This window comes from Pipistrellus kuhlii, unplaced genomic scaffold (assembly GCF_014108245.1).
Source record: "Pipistrellus kuhlii isolate mPipKuh1 unplaced genomic scaffold, mPipKuh1.p scaffold_m20_p_2, whole genome shotgun sequence".
NCBI classification, from domain to species: domain Eukaryota; kingdom Metazoa; phylum Chordata; class Mammalia; order Chiroptera; family Vespertilionidae; genus Pipistrellus; species Pipistrellus kuhlii.
This window is the reverse complement of record NW_023425515.1, coordinates 36242171-36262137: the sequence shown is the minus strand read 5'-3', so window position 1 is coordinate 36262137 and position 19967 is coordinate 36242171. Positions and strand designations below refer to the sequence as shown.

Below are 19967 nucleotides of genomic sequence, written 5' to 3'. Positions count from 1 at the left end.
CAGTATTATCAAATGCCAGGCATTGTTCTGAGCATTTTATACATCTCATTTAATATTTTACATATTCATTTAATCCTCACATCAACCCTATAGATAGGTACTATTATTGTTTTACAAATGAGTAGTCTGAGAAGCTAGACTAAGTAATGTCCTCTCCAAAATACACAATTTTAAAAATATATACATTTTATTGATTTTTTACAGAGAGGAATAGAGAGTTAGAAACATTGATCATTGATCAGCTGCCTCTTGCACACCCCCCACTGGGGATGTGCCCACAACCAAGGCACATGCCCTTGACCGGAATCAAACCCTGGACCCTTCATCCCGAAGGCCGACGCTCTAACCGGCCTCTGCAAAATACACAATTTATAAATGGGAGGAGCCCAGGTTTCAAACTGTGGCAGTCTGGCTTCAGAAAATGTGCTTTCAACCACTTTGCTGTTGTGGTGGTGTTCTCATTCTACAGATGAGAAAACCAAGCCTTAGAGAGGTTAAGTGATCTCCCCAGTGTCTCATTGCCAGTAAGTATTATAGCAGCACTAGGATTGGAACCAGGCCCCCAAACCCTTGCTCTTTCCTCTCTACTTCCTCCCAAAGAGAGAGGAAAAAAAAGTTTTCCCTGTAGAACTCTATTTTAAAAGGATTTTGTGAGAATACTATTGTGGGGTCTTAAGAGGAGACCAGGCAGCTTCCTTTTGGTATATATATTTGATTTTGTACAGAGAGGAAGGGAGAGAGATAGAGAGTTAGAAACATCCACGAGAGAGAGTCATCAATCAGCTGCCTCTTGCACACCCCCTACTGGGGATATGTCCGCAACCAAGGTACATGCCCTTGACCGGAATCGAACCCGGGTCCCTTCAGTCCCCAAGCCGACGCTCTATCCATTGAGCCAAACTGGTCTCGGCCCTTTTGGTCTTAATAAATATCTTCTCACGCACATGGTTTGCTGGCCGTTTATGGCCAGGCACTGGGAGGGAGTTGTTTTTCCCATTGACACGTGTTATTTCTGAGCACCTCTCGGAATAACTTCTAGGGAGGGACATTGACAGCTCCCTGAATGCCAGTCTTGGGAGATGACAGAGCTCCGCCTTGAGGTCCTCCGCCTACACTGGGACAGGTGGTACTCAAGTGACACTTGCATCTTCTTTCAGGCATGAGCATGTGTGCTCTCAGGTGTATCATACTTTGCCAGTCAGAAGCTGAGATCTTGAGAGGGTTTGAGACACCAACCATCTCTGTGTTGTTTAGGCTGCCAGGTGTGGTGGTTGCTTTTTCAGGGAAGCCAGACCCAGGTACTCCCTTGTGCCATGCAGGGCGTTCACACATGATCCTGGAGCACCATGGAGGCTGCATCCCCCGAGGAAGCCGCCCAGAACCTGTGTGTCTCACCTGGTCTCTGACACTGACCACCCTCTTTTGCAGTATGAAGGCTGCCGGCATCGGGTTCATCATTGTTATCGACAGACGAAGGGACAAGTGGAGCTCCATAAAAACATCCTTGACACGAATAGCTGTAAATATTGATTTTTGTGCTTTTTTAAAAAAAATAAAAGTAATTTACGTAGTCTATCCAATTATTATCAAAGTCACAGGGAAAAGGTGGTTATTTTATGCCAGATTTTGGGAAGGTTCTTTGTTATGTCACACCCGTATCCCTTCTGCCACCTGAAGGTAACTGCAGAGAATTCCTTCCCATGTCAAAGGCTTTCTGAGTCTCTCTACTTCTTTCTCTGGTCACTGAAGAGGGACAGTTAGAGAATGCTGGGAAGTTAATGCCCCAGGAGTGACCTACAGCTATTGAGTCATAGAAGTTGGTGGATAAATTCCCCAGCTTCAGCGGGACACGTCTGAGGTATATTCCATATAGTATTTTAGAGGCTCCCAGCCTTAAAAAAAAACACAAAAAACCATCACCACCACCACCAACAACAAAAAAACCCACAAACATTTTTATTGATTTTTAGAGAGAGAGAAAGGGAGAGAGACAGAGAGAGGAACATCAATGTGAGAACAAAACATCTATCCACTTGCAACCCAGGCATATGCCCTGACCCAGAATCAAACCAGCAACCTTTTGGTGCATGGGGATAACACTCAACCATCTGGGCCACACCAGCCAGGGCCTCCACAGCAATCCCTGTTTTGATCTATTGGCTCTCTAGCCATCACTGTCTCACCCCTCACCAACTTCAACTTCCTCATATGCTGCCTGGGATCACCTCCTCACTAAACTCTTTTAAAAAAAAACAAACATTTTATTGATTTTTTATTTATTTATTTTTTTTTTTACAGGGAGGAAGAGAGAGCGATAGAGAGTTAGAAACATCGATGAGAGAGAGAATCATCAATCAACTGCCTCTTGTACACCCTCTACTGGGGATATGCTTGCAACCAAGGTACATGCCCTTGACCGGAATCGAACCTAGGACCTTTCAGTCTGCAGGCTGATGCTCTATCCACTGAGCCAAACCGGTTTCGGCCTCACTAAACTCTTTATACCCCAATCCTGTCTTAGAGTTTACTTTGGGGTCACCCACTTTAAAACAGTCTTCTTTTGAGTATTCAAATTATTTTTTCACATATTAGAAAGACACAAACTAAACCAGACAAAATGATATTTAGTATGTAGTTTGATTGAAGGTTGGGCTTACTTTGGGCATTAAATTGCACAACCTTGGATGGGATTCCTTTTGATTTGATAAAAAAAAAAAAAAAAAAAAAAAAAAAAAAAGCCTGATTTTTATCCCTGCTTGTTGCCTGTTAGCAAGTAAATGTATCCTTTCTCTGTAGGGACCTCAGACCAGAGAACTCAGTCGGATGGGCAGACAGAGACACCTCAGGGCAAACCATATCAGCATTTCTACCAAAGCATGGACTCCCTGGGGGCAGTTGGGACTGGCTGAGGAGGATGGGACATGGTAGGGTGGTAATGTGTGTATAGAGGCTCAGAAAGGATAGGGACATTTGAATCTCACTTGTGCCTGCATGCAGAGGCAGTCACACACACAGATCTGCACACATACAGAGTTTCCCTCAGATCGCTTTAGAGCCTCAGCCATACACAAATGAGCCTCAGCTCATTTCCTGCCATGACATAACAAAATGCAAGGTTCCGTTTAGGATGTTGCATTTCAAACATAGGAGAAGGGAAGTCTCCCTTCCTTAGTGCATGGATTGTTTGACCCCTTTGGTTTAGTTTTGGTTACGGGATTTTAGAGGGAGATAACTACAATGATGGTTGACAACGGGAAGATTTGGTCACTTGACAGTGCCCATGGCTATTCCAGAGGTCTGACCTCTGGGGAGTTCTGGCTTCCCAGGGTCTATAGAAGATACCCGATTAATCTAATACTTGAGACTAATTTGTCCAAGAATTACATCGATCACGTATGCATAAAAGATACCCTAATGCGGGATCTCTGACTACCAATCAGAATCTCTCATGTACTCATTGAAAATACAGATACCTGGTCTTCATTTAAGTACTAAGGAATCAAAATATTCCAGGGAATAGACCAGATTCCCCCCCCCCCCCCCCCCCAACAAACACCATGGGAAGTTTCTTTTGGGGACCACTGGAAGAATAGAAAGCCATGAGAAAAGGAAGAATTGGATTTCTAACTTGGCCATTAAGTTATATGAATCTGAGTTATCTCATTTCTCAGGACCTCACCTCAAGATGAAGACAATCTTGAGGTGAGGTCTTTGCTGATAACAAGACTTCCTGAAAGCAACATAGCAATAATATGCATCAGAAACCCTAAAATACTAAGCCTTTTACTCAGTAATTCTTCCAGGAAGCTATTAGGTCTAGTAATAATTAATGTCGTTTTCTAATACCTTTTTTAAATAGAATTTATTTAAACAATACAACAAAATTTAATCAACAATATAGTTGCCGTTGTTTTCTACTACTTGTGCCCAACGCTCAGGAAGCATTTTAATCCCTCTGTTGTAAAATTCTTGTGATTTTGATGCAAAAAATTCGGTCAATGCATTTTTGAGGCATTCTTCATTATTAAATTTTTTTCCAAGAAGAAAGTTTTGCAAAGAACGAAACAAATGGTAATCGGAAGGGGCAATATCAGGAGAATATGCGGTTGAGGGAGAACTTCCCATTCCAACTGGCGCAGTTTTTCAGCAGTGACTCATGCAGTATGCGGTCGTGCGTTATCGTGGTGAAGAATTACGCCCTTCCGATTAATCAGCGCGGGTTCTTTTTCTCTTAAAGCTTGGGCTAACCTTTCCAATTGGGCACTATACTCTGCACTTGTAATGGTTTGGTTAGATGATAAAAGTTCATAATGAAGAATTCCTTTAAAATTCCACCAAACACACAACATCACTTTTTTCGCATGCAAGTCAGGTTTTGGCGTGGGCTGCGGAGCCTCATTTTTGTCCAACCATTGAAGTCGCCTTTTCAAATTAACATACAGCACCCATTGTTCATCTCCGGTAACAATTTGCTCTAAAAACGGCAAATGGTTTTGACGAGAGAGGAGCGAACTGCAAATTGTGACTCTTTGATTACGGTTGTTGTTGGTCAACTCATGAGGAACCCATTTTCCAAACTTTTGGACTTTGCCAAGTGCACGCAATTGATTGGAAATTGTTTTTTGTGAACAATTTAAAGTTGTCGCAAGCTCTTGTTGGGTAATTTGAGGATTTTGCACCAAAAGAGCTTGAAGAGCTTCTTGATCAAAATTGGACACACGGCCTCGACCACTCTTGTCATCTAACGAAAAATTTCCCTTGTGAAATTTCTCAAACCAACGCTGGCATTTTCTGGCGCTAACTGCATCTTGACCAAGAGCACTACAGATGTTTTTTGCAGCCTCACTTGCTTTTCTTCCTAATTGGAACTCGTAAGGCATGCAGTGCCGAATATGCTCTTCACCCGCCATCTTCTTAGCCCTAGTTTTGCAACAAAAACCAAACCAAACACAAACTTTTTCAAGCAAAACTTGTTAATTGCACTTCACACGTTCTGTAGATACCACATGTTTGAAGGTTATGTCAATACAAGTCAACGCCAAGCAAGATTTTAAATGAATGTTTAAAAACGACATTAATTATTACTAGACCCGATATCTTAAGAAAATGTTTCAAAATATGGTTACGGATGTTCATTTCAGTGTTATTTTAATAGCAAAAATATGGACAAGCCTGAATAACTAGCTATAAATAATAGTTAAATAAGTTGTGCACCCATGAAAATATTTCTAAATAATTTTTAAGCATAAAAGCTCAAATTTAGTGAAAAAGGTAGGTTACAAAATATTTCTATAATATGAATTTAACCATGATAAAAATATTTAAGCAGAGAAAATAGCTTATAAGTAATAGGGTTAAAAAATTAAGTATGGCTATGAGATCATAAGTGGCTTTTTTTTCTAATGTATAATTTTATTTGCCAATTTTCAATAAAGAGTATGAATTGTTTTTTATAATCAGAAACATTTTTTGTGTGTTTCATTTAGTTTGGTTTTTATGGAGTGGTTTGGTTTATCTGATCTCTAAGATGTCTTTAGCTCTGAAATGTGAAATATATTCAAATTCTTTGGCATCCATGTTGTCCACTTTAACTTTGTTATTTGTGATCTTAGGCAAGAGGAGTCCAATGGATGTGATATTTGCCCTGACATTTTCATGACTCTTCCAGGTAGCATTCCCGGGAAACTTGCAGCTCATATTCATCCTTCGTCCATCTCGCTTTATCCAGAGGACAATCACTGACATTGGGATTAAATACTATCAAGATGAATTTAAAATGAAAGTACCGGTGAGCATGACCTTTTATCTTGTCTTCATTTAGTTGGGGCAAGTGGAAAAGATGACATTGGAGTTGTTTATAATATATATTATTGATTTCAGAGAAGGAGAGAGAGATAGTAATATCAATGAGGAGAGAGAATCATTGATTGGCTGCCTCCTACAGGCTCTACACTGAAGATGGAAACCATAAACTGGGTATGTGCCCTGACAGGGAATTGAACTGTGACCTTCTATTTCTATTTCATCGGTCGACGCTCAACCTCTCAGCCACACTAGCCAAGCTGAAGCTGGGTTTTTAAAAAGGTAGGACTCCAAAGGTAGAGAGGGAGAGAAGGACAGCTGGGCAGAGGAACCAGTATGTGTAAGGACTTGGAGAAAGGAAGTACACACTTCCTGTGAAGTTCAGGGGAAACCCCAATTGTTTCCCCCTGAACATACATACACAAACATATACATATACATATACATATACATATACATATACATATACATATACATATACATATACATATACATATACATATACATGATAGTCTTTTGAAAGAAAATGTAGAATAAATGAAATAGGTTTTACATATAAGGATAAGGGTCTGGGTTTTATCCAGTAGACAATGGGGATCCAGTGAAGGTTTTTGAGTTGAGTGACATGGGTAAATGGTACTGGAGTTACATAACTCTGAAGGTGGTGTCTAAGACTATAGAAGGAGATTGAAGGGTGGAGGGAAATTGTAGTAGTATAGGTGAAAGAAAGTAAGGATCTAAAATATGGTGGTGACATAAATATAGGCAACTGTAGAGTGAAAATAAAAACCAACATTGTGGCACTTACAAAAGGAAATAAAGCTAAAGATTTTATCTATAACTTTGGCAGAGACGTTGGGGAAATAGCACTTTCATACTATCGGACTAATTGGCAGTATTTATCAAAAATTACCTTGTAAACACTCTTTGACCTACCTATAAAAGTTATTATACAGATACTTTCATACTTGTGCACAAAGCTACAGATATAATGATGTTCATTACTAAATTGCTTGTAATAGTAAGTAATTGGAAATAGCTTAATGCCAATCAACATGGACTGATTAAATAAATTATAGTCTACCCAATTGGTTAAATACTTTGCAGCTATTGAAAGTAGTAAGGTATGGTACAAGCACAGTGGAAACAGTTGGTAGTTCCTTATTAAGTTAAACATATACTTAACTTATGACCCACCCAAGAGAAATGAAAACATATGCTTACAAAAAAGCATGTACAAGAATGTCCATTAGCACGTGAATGAGTAAAGAAATTGTGACATAGAAAGGTAAGTACTGTAAGATTTCACTTATATGTGGAATCTGAAAACAAAATGAATGAATGAATAAACAAAAAACACAGAAAACAGACACAGAGAATAAACTGATGCCATAGGGGTGGGGAGGGGCTATCTGTGAACAACATGAAGGGGAATATCTGTGAACCTTCCAGCTACTAAATAAACAAGTCATGGGGATGCAATGTGTATAGCACAGGGAAAATAGTCAAAAATATCATAATAACTTTGGTGACAGATGGTTACTAGACTTATTGTGGGATTCACATTGTAAGTTATATTAATGTCTAATCACTATGTTGTGCATCTGAAACCAATATATTGCATGTCAACTGTACTTTAACAAAAAATAAAGCCTTAGCTGGTTTTGCTCAGTGGATAGAGCACTGGCCTGTAGACTGAGGGGTCCCAGGTTCAATTCCAGTCAAGGGCATATGCCTTGGTTGCAGGCTTGAACCCCAGTAGAGGGTGTGCAGGAGGCAGCCAATCAGTGATTCCCTCTATCATTGATCATTGATGTTTCTACCTCTCTCTTTCCCTCTCTCTTCCTCTTGAAATCAATAAAAATATATTATAAAAAAATAAAAATAAATTAAAAAAAGAAAGTGTGGCATATTCATATAATGAAATGACATTAAGTAATAGAAAGGAGTAAAGTACTGATACATGCAACAGTAATGGGTGAATCTCAAAAATATTCCCTTGGGAAAAAGAAGTTAGACATTAGCAAATACATACTCTGTGATTCATTTTATATAAATGAATGAATATAAAGTTTAAGAAGAGGCAAACTAAGCTATGGTAGATAGAAAATCAAATAGAGACTGCTGTTAGGGTATGTGAAGTAGAGATTGATTGGAAGGAGGTATTAGGGCACTTTCTGGGAAAATGTACTATAGCTTCACTGGATGGTGTTACATGTGTGTTTACATTTGTCAAAACTAACTTAACTATACTTTTAAAACCTGTACATTTAAAAATGTAAATGATATATCAATTGAAAAATGTAAAAACAAAACATAGAAAAATAAATAAGATAAATCTATAGTGTTGTAAAAAATTTCTAATATATATTTTTTGTTTAATTGGAAATAATTTTAAACTAATGAAAACAACTTTAAGAATAAGAATAGTGCAAAGAATATTTCATGATCTTTACCCAGATTCATTTACCTGGTAGCATTTTAATCCCCATTTGCTTTATTATTTATTTCTTGTTTCTCTATATACATTATTTTATAGATATGTACATCTCTTTATATATAGTACATATTATATTATGTTTTTAAAAAATATATTTTTATTGATTTTAGAGAGGAAGAGAGAGGGAGAGAGAAATAGAAACATCAATGATGAGAATCATTGGTTGGCTCTGTCCTACACACCCCCTACTGAGGATTGAGCCCACAACCCTGCCATGTGTCCTGAGAGGGAATCAAACCATGACTTCCTAGTTCATAGGTCAAAGCTCAACCACTGAGCCATGCTAGCCAGGCCATATTATATTATGTTAATATATCATACATGCATTACATTAATATATAATATGTTAATACTATGTAATATAACATATGATATAATACATACATAATATATTTATCTATATACTGTTAATAATGTATTACATATATTAATATATCAAGAGGTAAATATACATATAACTATCTATACTTATGTATATGTAGTAAGTGATTGAAAAAAATATATAATGCCCCAAAACAAGGAATTTGAACTAAGCATTTGACCAAATGTCATATGTGTTTGTTTCCCTGGTTGTGTATAAAACACACCTCTCCATGTGATAATATGTACACAGATACTGGTACATATGTGATTTATGCCCTGTTTCTCACATGGTACATCTATTAACTAAGGAGAGAATGAACACCTGCTTTATCTTGATACTATGTCTTTTTAGCTACTTCTGTTTGTGGTAATATATTGATTCCCTATCCATCATACTTTTAATTTTAAATTAAAATCGGCTTTTTAGAAAACTCTTAGTGAGCTAAATTATTGGCACATTTAGTAGGGGTTTTTTTTAATGCAAAAAGTTTATTTTATAAGATAAACTCACAGAGAAGATTGCATTCCCCTCACAGCTCTGCTGGGCCACAGAATCCAGAGTCATAGGTTACCATGCTGATGGACTCAATCTTCAAACTATATTTTGTTCTTTTTATGAGTTCAAACTGTTGTTTTCTTTACTTTGTTAGTGAAACATGATTGTGATATTAGCACTTTACTTTGTAGCATCCTGTCCTCTCTTGTTATAACCCTAGAGGGCCGGTGCATGATATTTGTGCACAAGTAGGGTCCCTAGGCCTAGCCTGAGATCAAAGCTAATCTGGGGGGCGACCAGCAGGCAATTGGGGGGGGGGGCACTGACACCCGTCTTAGCTGGCCTGGGGCCTGTGGGCTGGGGGCAGCTCCTGCATTAAGCATATGCCCCCTAATGGTCAGTGTGCATCATAGCAACTGGTTGTTCTGCCAGTCGCTCCACTGTTTGGTCGATTTGCATATTAGGCTTTTATTATATAGGATCTCCCTGCTCATTTCTAGTGAGATAATAGTTATATTTTCACAGATTGAGTGAGGGGAAAGGAGTTCATTTTGCTGATTTGTAAAAGAACCAAGTGGACCGGGATATAATAGTAAAGTGACTTAGCCTCACTGTACCTTTAGCCAAGGAGAGGGTTGCTCTGAAATAGCAAAGGGTTTCTGAGAGCCAGTTGCTGGCACCTATCTATTCTAGACAGCTATCTTCATAGCATTCTGAGAAAATTATGTGAAGTGGCTAAGGCTATGGCCATGCAAATTGGTTTCTTAACATGGATTGAGTGACAGAATACAGGAAAGGCTTCTTTCATAATGATAAGATCACAGTTCTCCCTGAACGAACAGCTTTAAGCAATTATAGATAAGAGCATAAATGTATCCTGAAAAGGAATAGATAGGACATTCTTAATCTATAGCAACTGTTCTAAGAATGTACATGCTGGATATGGTATAGTAAGCCTGCTGGTGCCCAGGAGGAACTGAGAATGAGCTTGAAGGCGGAAGTTTATTATACTCACAGGCCTCAGGATTTCCTCATGTCACCCAAGTCCCACGGGGGAAGCCCAGGTTTTGCTCAGAGGACAGAAGCAGGATGAAGGTGAAAACCTAGATCAGAGTCTTTATTGGGGTTTCCTTGGGAAAGATGAGAAAGTAGAATCCTGCCAGTAAGGTGGCATGGAAGACCTGGGCCTGGCATGATAGGTTTCTGAAACTCCAGGCTGTGGGTCAAAGTTATTTCTGCCCAGTATGATGTTGCATAATGCTATTAAAAAAATTCCAGTATTACCAAAGCTGCTACTGTTCTGAGAAGAAAAAATTATTTTCACTTGATAATTTCCTGTTATGTGTCCTATAATTTTGAATTATAGAAAGACTAAAAATCTTTTTGAAACTCCAAAAAGTGGTTTAAAATTTTTTAGGAAAGAAAGACACAGATGGATTCACATTGTTTTTCTGTTTTCTTTTTCTCATATTATAAAAACATTTTTTAAAATTCCCCAACTCTTTTTAGAAATGAAGGAGAAGTCCTGGGGGCAGTGAGGTTAACAGAATGCTCTGTGCAATCATATCCCACTAAACCTTAGTTCCATCTTAGGGCTGTCATGCTTGCTATTTTATCCCTCTGAGTCTGGCATTTATTAGAAGTTCAATGCATATTTATTGGGTGAATACGTCAGTTTTGTTTTTACCTATAGACTTAGGCTCTAACTTAATATTATTTTCATTCCAAAGTGGACTTATCACTTGACTAATTACGATACGATAATAGAAAGCCTATATTCTTTTTAAAGATTTCATTTTTACTGATTTCAGAGAGAGGAAGGTAGAGGAAGAGACCACGAGAGAAACATCAATCAAGTGTCTCCCGTATACATCCCGACTGGGGATCAAACCCACAACCTGGGCACGTGCCCTGATGAGAATCCAGATGATGACATTTCCATGCACAGGATGGCATTCAACCCATTGAGACACCGGGCAGGGTGAAAACCTGTATTCTTTTAAAAAATATATATTTTATTGATTTTTTATAGAGAGGAAAGGAGAGGGATAGAGAGAAACATCGATGAGAGAGAATCATCGATCAGCTGCCTCTTGCACACCCCCTACTGGGGATGTGCCCGCAACTCATGTATTATACATGCCCTTGACCAGGATCGAACCTGGGATCTTTCAGTCCGCAGGCTGACGCTCTATCCACTGAGCCCAACTGGTTTTGGCAGAAAGCCTGAATTCTTATGTTCTCTGACCAAGAATCAATTTTCAAAATAATCAACAAGGAGTGAATAAATATAAGGTCATTAGGTAAAGGCATCAGAGGACACATTTCAGAGATAGGAAGGAGGGGTCCCTGCTTCTTTTCAGGAGTGACTAGGAGGTGTGGTGTGTTGCCTGGGACAGAGAGCCAGATCCCTGCCTGGGGGCAATTTGGATGGTGTCACCTTCCTCTAGATGTGTGGGCATTCTTTCACTCATGGGTGTGTTCATCAGCAGGATTGTTAATTTATGAAAACCCACTCCCTGCTACCTCCCGACCTCCTCCAGAATGTTGGGGGTACATCAGCATTCTTCATGGGAGTGCATCAGGGTAGTGAATCTTCTCAGTACACACTCCTCAGTTGGTCCCTGTTTTCTAATTTTATTTTGATATTCACCAGCTCACCCTTTATTGGGGTTCTCATCACAGATGTTTAGGTCTCAGTACAGCACCTGATTTCTGTGGCTAAAGAGTAGACCTTAACCTAAGAACTTTGGAAAAAAATTCACTTCAAGCAAGACCTGACTTCTAGGCAGCTTAGAACGAAGCTCCCTGATCTCCAAGTCGCTGTTTAGTCACAGACTATTCAACACTTTGGCGTTCTTCTCTCAAAGGGGGAAAGTGGAAAGGCACTTTCTCTGCTGGTCATAACAACCATTTAAAAAAATATTTTTTATTGATTTTTCACAGAGAGGAAGACAGAGGGATAGAGAGTTAGAAACATCGATGAGAGAGAATCATCGATCAGCTGCCTCTTGCACATCCGCTATTGGGAATGTGCCCGCAACCAAGGTACATGCCCTTGACCTGAATCTAACCTGGGACCTTTCAGTCCGCAGGCCGACGCTCTATCCACTGAGCCAAACCGGTTCTGGCCATAACAACCATTTTGGATATAAATCTCTGAGAAGGCAGAGTTGACGTACTATACCTAACAGTAGAATCCAGATGAGCTACTATTTAATCATCTGTGAGGAATATATTAATTTGTTTCCTCTTATAGATCGTTATGTTAAATTCTGTCTCTGACCTTCAAGGCTACATTGACAAAAGCCAACTGACAGAGGACTTAGGGGGAACTCTGGAATATCGCCACAGCCAGTGGATCAATCATCGAACTGTGAGTACCAACTTGTGTGCCCTTTTCAGCGTTTCTCCCTGTTTTCCCGAAGACAGGGCTGTTTAAGATCAGCTGTTGGGAGGTCATTGCCTATGACTACCTACCACTGAGGAGGTTGGGTTTTCCAAGCCACAGGTTGGGAGAAAAGTAGGGTGAAGGGAAAAGGCTGGAGTTTCTCCTGCTGACTTCCTTCACCTCACCTCATTGTCTGGCATGGGAGTCTCCTGGACTCAACTTAGAATGCACCTGGGAATTTTCAAAGAACCAATACCCTCTACCACCCAGAGAAATTTAAGATATTCCTTTAATGGCAGAGTAGGGCCTGTGAGTGGAAGGGACACAGGACAAGGTAGGTTTTTGTAAAAGAAAAGAGGGAGGAAAAGGCCCCCAGTCTCTCCCCACATGTGACAGAAATGACTCAGTTAAAGGCCATGAGAGGCAGCCTGGCTGTGTGTGTGCAGGGGGTGGGGACAATAGAGAGCCATGTGGGGGCTAGAGAGAAGGAAGGGTTTATTACAGGAGGGGTGAGTAGTCCTGCCCTTTGTAGCATTTTATCTAGAGTAGATCCTAGGTCAGACTTAATGTTGCATGTTTTGTTCTTTTTAAAAATATTTTTTCATTGATTTCAGAGAGGAAGGGAGAGGGAGAGAGAGATAGAAACATCAGTGATGAGAGAGAATCATTGATCGGCTGCCTCCTGCATGCTTCCAACTGGGGATCGAGCCCACAACCCAGGCATGTGCCCTTGACCAGAATCGAACCCGGAATCCTTCAGTTCACAGACCAGTGCTTCATCCACTGAGGCAAACTGGCGAGGGCTAATGTTACACATGTTCTTTTTTTTTTTTTTTTTTAATATATTTTATTGATTTTGTACAGAGAGGAAGGGAGAGAGATAGAGAGTTAGAAACATGGATGAGAGAGAGTCATCGATCAGCTGCCTCTTGCACACCCCCTACTGGGGATGTGCCCGCAACCAAGGTACATGCCCTTGACCGGAATTGAACCCGGGACCCTTCAGTCTCCAAGCCAACGCTCTATCCATTGAGCCAAACCGGTCCGGGCAAATGTTACACATGCTCTTAAGGTAACAAACAGAATTCTGAAATTGAAAGAGCTTATCTTGTTTGAATACTGCCTTCCTTCCTTTTTTTTCTGCCCAAGTGGTAGGATTTTTAAAAAAATATATTTTATTGATTTTTTACAGAGAGGAGGAGAGAGGGATAGAGAGCTAGAAACGTCGATGAGAGAGAAACATCTACCAGCTGCCTCTTGCACACCCCCTACCGGGGATGTGCCCGCAACCAAGGTACATGCCCTTGACCGGAATCGAGCCCGGGACCTTTCAGTCCGCAGACCGACGCTCTACCACTGAGCCAAACCGGTTTCAGCCCAAGTAGTAGGATTTTGAGCAATTCATTTGACCTGCTGAAATTCCCTTTTCTATAAAACAGAGATAAAATACTTCCCACTCTGGATTACTGAGCTGGTAGACGAATGTAGAGCACTGAGTACCCGTGTTTCCCCGAAAATAAGACATCCTCCGAAAATAAGACCTAGCGCATCTTTGAAAGCAAAAATTTAATATAAGACACTGTCTTATTTTCAGGAAAACAGGGTATAATACTTGGTCCTGTGTAGATACTCTGGAAGTGGTAGCTAATTCTACTGTCCTTCCATCCATAAAGCTCATTGCGAATGTTAATCCTGCCACACTATCATGATTGTCTGACCTTCCAGGCCATCGAAAACTTTGCCTTGGCATTGAAGACCACTGCCCAGATGCTTCAGACGTTCGGGGCCCGCCTGGCCGCGACAGAGCTGCCCAGCGGCGTGCCGTGCTCCGCAGAGCTGCTCACATCCCACACTAAGCAGCGGGACAAGCTGCAGGTGAGCGGTCAGTGGCCTCTCACAGCCCAGCCTCTGTGCCAGCGGAGGGTCAGCCTCCTGGACAGAGCTGGGAGCAGAATTAAGTTCTCTTTTTCCCTCTTCTCCAGTGACCTGGAAGCCACCGAGCATCTTCAGCCTTTGGGGTGGGCGATATGTGAAGAGAAAACCTCATTGAGATTGGATGGTTAAGGTGACCAGACGTCCTGATTTTGGCAAGACAGACCCGATTTTTAACAGTTTGTTCCACGGTGTTTTAAAAGTTACATAGCGGGACGCGGGATAAATTGTTAAAAATCAGGACGTCTGGTCATCTTATGGATGCTGCATGTAAAAGGACTGCAGTTAATACCTGTGAGAAGCATCAAATGTAGAGCACTCATCAAATGCAGGGAAACTCATTCTAGCTTTGTGCTGGTGAGATGAGGTGGGCGAGCATCCCTCCCAGGGCAGCTCAGGACAGAGCAAGATGCAAGAGGCTGAAAACGCAGTGAGAGCAGGAGTCAGCTTTTGAAGCATAAGCTTTTCTGGGGCTGTTGTGAAATCTGAGGCTGCCACCCAGCTGACATATTGCTTCACTTTCCCGGGATGGGTCTTTTTATGTGGGGATGAACTTGAGGAAGAGGATTAGGGGAAAATGCTCTGAACTGGGTTTAAAAAGAGGCACCTATTAAGGGATTCACAAAGAATACGCCTGAACTGTTTTTATGAGTTGCTGACGAAGGAGTTTAGCAGGTTCTTTAGTGCAGCGAAGAGAAGTCTTCATGGATGGGTGTCAAGCCATTTGCTGCCTCCAGAAACACAAACAGACTGAATACGGAATCTGTTATTTCATAGAAGACCAGAACTCAAGTGGGCAGCGAATTGAGGATTAGCAGGTTGAGACAGCTGGGCTTTGCTTGTTTTCCTGCTGCACGGAGCTTGGGAAGACCTGACCCAAAATCTGCAAACATGCTTTGCTAAGTGATTGATTTATTTGCTCATTTATTCAACATTTATCAACTACTCCACACTACATGCCAGGAAAACAAATAAACAAAGATTGCAAACTCAAAGAACACATAGTTTAGCTAGGGGAGTCTCAGAGTCTTATTAATGAGGCGAATGAATTCTTCCATGTGTCAGGAGCACTGTTTAATTCTCTTTGTAAGGAGGTGGCTAGTGAAAAAAGAGTTCAAAATCTATCCCCAGGATGACTCTGGGTCACCAAAAGATCTGGCTTGGACCTGTGAAAGCCAGAAAGCATCCTGAAAGCATTTAGATAATTTCTCCTAAAAATATTCCTTAAACGTTTGACCTTTTTCTTTGCCTAAGTTCACCTCTCATGATTCTTGGAAGAGATGGTATGGGGTGCAGAGGCCAGGTCTAGGGTGCCTCTGTGAAGTCTGACAGAAAAGGGTTGGTGGTCCCAGCCCACAGGGCATAGATTCTGGGAGCCTGCAGAGTGGACAGCTAGTATACCTGTGTGATGTTGAGAATACGGAGCATGGCAGGAAGGCACTGGGAGCAGAGCCCTGGGCCTGGGCTCATGAGCAAGTGTGCTCTCTGCCTCTATCCAAGGACGGTTTGGAGAGGTTGTAGAAGCACTGAAATGACAATGTGGTCAATCTGGGAGGTCTCTGGGGAAAAGGGAAAACCTTTTCTATTTTAGATGAGGACAGGTATCTGAGGGGTGAAATCGGCTCGGGAAGTCCTGCTATATGTGCAGTGAGGGTTCCCGGGAAAGGCAGATGGATGGGTGTTCCACCATGTCTACACTGGCGAAGCGGTCCACAGAGGGAAAGGGGAGGGAAAGAACCACCCTCCAAGATTAAATAAGGCCACTTCCTTGGGCATGGCGACAAGCTGTTGTTGGTATCAAAACACAACCCTGCGCAAAGAAGGCTAAAACTTCCCTCTGGTTGTGTGGTGGGATAACTTTGTAGATCCACATAATTTGCAGTGTTGTCTGACATTTGTAAGAAATTACTTTATACTCCAACTTATCTCAATTTGGTTAAATACTCATGTCTAACCAATAAAATAAAAGAAAGGAATTTAGGAGATTCCACTTTTAGTAAGAAAGTAAATGCAAAGTCTCACTTTTGTTCAGAGATGACAATTCCATTACCAAAGTAACAAATAGTCAAGAAAACAACCAGAATTTCATAGCCTCTGGAAATAATCTAATAGGTTTAGGAGTTTTTAAGAGTTCTTGGCTTAGGCATTAGCCTGCAGCCTGCCTGGTGCCTGGGCACTGGCCTCTCCTTGGGACCCCAATCTGCATGAATTCACAGAGACACATGAATGGATGACATCACTAATGGTATTGGAACAGTGTATCTCTCTTCCAATCTCCCCTGGCAATCTGCCTCTTCTTTGCTGGGCCCCTCCACGTTCCCTCCCAATTCTGCATCATGCACACGCACCCCTACAGACTATATATATATTTCTAATAATGGCTAATGCCAGAATACTGCTGGAATGCTAGAAGCTCAGGGACCGTTAAGAGTGAGAAAAGAAGCCAGGATACTGAGGGTGCTTTAGTGGGTAAAAAGAGGAGGGAAAAGATATGAGTACTACTAATGAGTGCTTCCCCCACTCCCAGGCTTATCTTGACTATTCACCTGTAACCTGGCTCCTTTTAGACTATTATTAATTCATCCAACCTACAAATATTTCAAATATTCCATGAACATTGGTGAGATAAGAAGAAATGAGGGCTGATACCTAGAATGGAAAAGAAGGGATATATCCAGTCCTCAGGCAGAAATACCAGCCAGGTGGCCACCTTGAGGTATTACCTGCAGTGGACAGGAGCCACAGTGAGACTAGATCAAAGAAACCAAATCTGTCATGAGACTGAGAGTGGATGAATACTGGGATGGGGTGGGAGACAAGGAGCAAAGGCATGCAGTTGAGAGTGCCAGACATCTTTGGGACCCGAGTGAAGAGTGTAAAACTCCTCCCACAGGGAATAAGCTGGAGGCTGTGTGAAGGCTGGGGGTGGCCAGGCTGGGAGGAAGAGTCAATGTTTATGTGCATAGGTGTGACTGTTCCGTAACCATGGGACTGTCACTCTCAGCATACCAGACCAGCATCTGGTGTCACCCAGGAATCAAAACCAGAACTCCTGGGAGCAACGATCTAGGCCAGGCTGCACCTCTTTTGCCTTGTCCCATGGTTAATGCTCAGGGCATTGAGACACCTGCACTGAGAGCAGAGGACAAGAGCTGTTGTGTTTGGAAGGAGATAGCTTGATGCTTCCCCAGTTGCAAAGCCCTAAGTCTCTGTGTACAAAGAGCAGAATAGAGTTGCCTTGGGAGTATGAATCTTTCCACGTCAAACTGAAATTGCCATCCACCTCTGCCAAGCTTTTAGGAAGGCAGCCATGCTAACCACTATACCACCAATGCTCCGTGCCAAGCTTTTTGGAAGTAGGTGGAAGGAAGCAGGTATTCATTGGTGAGACCAAATGAAGTTTGTCCGTTTTCTTTTTCTTTTTTTCCTGGTTAACTAGCAATTGTTGCATTATTATTGCGTGACAGTTCCCAGCATTTAACGTTCAATACCCGCCATTTTCTTGTTTCTGGCCACTGTTTTGGATTAGAATAGTTTTTTATTACCTAATTTTGCTTTTAATTTACAACAGCTTGAGATACACACAAAATTTAACAGTTGTAGCTTTTGGAGAGGGGAAGTAGATGGGCTCTGGACAAAAAACTAGCTTTCTCCCAATATGTATCCTTTGTATGTTTTTAATTTTGTCACGTGTAGTATTAGCCATTATGAATAAATCAACTAATAGGCAGCTTTAATTGTTAGCATTTAATTCCTTGGGTGAAAGGTATACCATTTTCCATACTCCAAATCGACCAAGAATTTTTCCAATTAATTTCTCACAAGAGAGACTATATTTCTCTTTCTCTAGGATGAGCTAAAATTACTTGGAAAGCAAGGGGCCACATTGCTGTCATGTATTCAAGAACCAAGAACCAAAGGTCCCATCAGGAAGCTAAATCTCAATCAACTTGAAAATGTGGCTACCATGGAAAGGTGAGTGAAGGTGGAATATACTTTTTGGGGGGGAATAGAACTAGATGATCTGAAATAACCAAGGACAGACTAAAACAGCTACTCTTGGGTCTTGGTAGGGTCAAGAAAGAATAATATTAAAGACAACAATGGGAAAACGATGGCCCCCATCTGGCACCCAGCTATAGAGATATTTTTACAAGAATGCCATCCCACCTCTTATGAAATGCTGTCATCCCAGGATTACAGGGGAGATGGTAGTATTGGTTGAGTTTCATTTCCAAATTACAGTTTGTCTGGGTGATGTGCTTTGTCAAAGAAAAAGCACAAAAGTAAGGTTATTTGGGGCATGTTCTAAGCACAGCCGCTGAAGCAAAGTTTCTGCCTGGCAGGGAAGGTGTCCTGGTAGAAAAATGGAAGGTATGGGACGCCATGGGACCATGAGAAAGTCATAGGTGACACAGACTTTCATAATAAGGACATTACCACAATTTAAAACACTGACTAAAGACATAGATGTTAGCTACACAAACCTACACAGACTCCTGTGGAAATGAGAGTTAACCACAATGTCACTTTCTCACTCTTTCTTGACAGGTTACTTGTTCAGTTGGATGAAACAGAAAAAGCCTTTCGTCAGTTTTGGTCCAAGCATCACCTGAAGCTTAGTCAATGCCTACAACTACAGCACTTTGAGCACAATTTTTGTGAGGTGTTCTTTTCTTGTTTCATAGAACTTCCGTTTATGGTTCAGTGACCTCCAGTTCTCTCTTCTGCCTTGAACTCTGTGTATTGGGGTTTCTCTCCCCGCCACTAAGCCAGCCCCCTCCTTCCTCTCAGACATCCTCTTCTCACTTTTTCAGTGGGATACTAATGTTCTAAAATCCAGTTTCCCTGTTGGCATCCATGGTATTTCAGTGGTGGTTTACCTTCCTTTCTCCTTGATAATCTGTTGAATGTAGCTTTTCTATTCCATCTACATGTGTCTCAGCAACCCCACCCCACCCCTGCTTCATCTGAAAGCTAATGAGCTGTATATCCATTGGTCCTGAATCCTTTCAGGACTTTTGAATTTTCTTAGAGTACAGCAAAGCCCTACCTCCAGGTAGGTGCTCATTGGCTTACTTCTGGACTGTTCTAACGTGTCTTGTAGGTTAAGCTTGCCCTGGACAACTTGTTGGCAGAGCAAGCAGAATTTACAGACATTGGAGACAGTGTGATGCGTGTGGAGCGACTTCTCGAGGAACACAGACAACTGGAAAGAAAAGGCCAGGTTTGTTTTTTTGCCCTTTTTTTGTGAACTGGGAAGGTAGTCACTGTGGACAGTGACACATATGCCCACTCATTGTTGGAAGATTGCCAAAGGACACAGGAATGCCCAAAGCCTGGCCTGTCAGTCACCCCACTCCCACCCCCGGTGTCCAAGGAGATGTGCACATGAACATCTGTGATGAGTAATGCCTGTCGTGCAGAGTTCCATTTAGGCTGCGAAGCACCCCATTGAGACTGGAGGCTCGGATGGGGTGAGA

General features: G+C 41.4%; 1 protein-coding gene across 3 annotated transcripts in view; it reads left to right on the top strand.

The window, feature by feature from the left end:
• Positions 1-19967, top strand: part of MCF2L2 (MCF.2 cell line derived transforming sequence-like 2) — a 186295-nt gene that overhangs the window by 38615 nt on the left and 127713 nt on the right. For all 3 annotated transcript variants that reach the window (XM_036445322.2, XM_045583728.1, XM_045583729.1), the window contains 7 exons: positions 1429-1519; positions 5669-5788; positions 12421-12537; positions 14278-14427; positions 18335-18459; positions 19036-19150; positions 19592-19711. In XM_036445322.2, coding sequence (XP_036301215.2) covers positions 1429-1519; positions 5669-5788; positions 12421-12537; positions 14278-14427; positions 18335-18459; positions 19036-19150; positions 19592-19711 — 838 coding nt within the window. The remainder of the gene's footprint in view (positions 1-1428; positions 1520-5668; positions 5789-12420; positions 12538-14277; positions 14428-18334; positions 18460-19035; positions 19151-19591; positions 19712-19967) is intronic.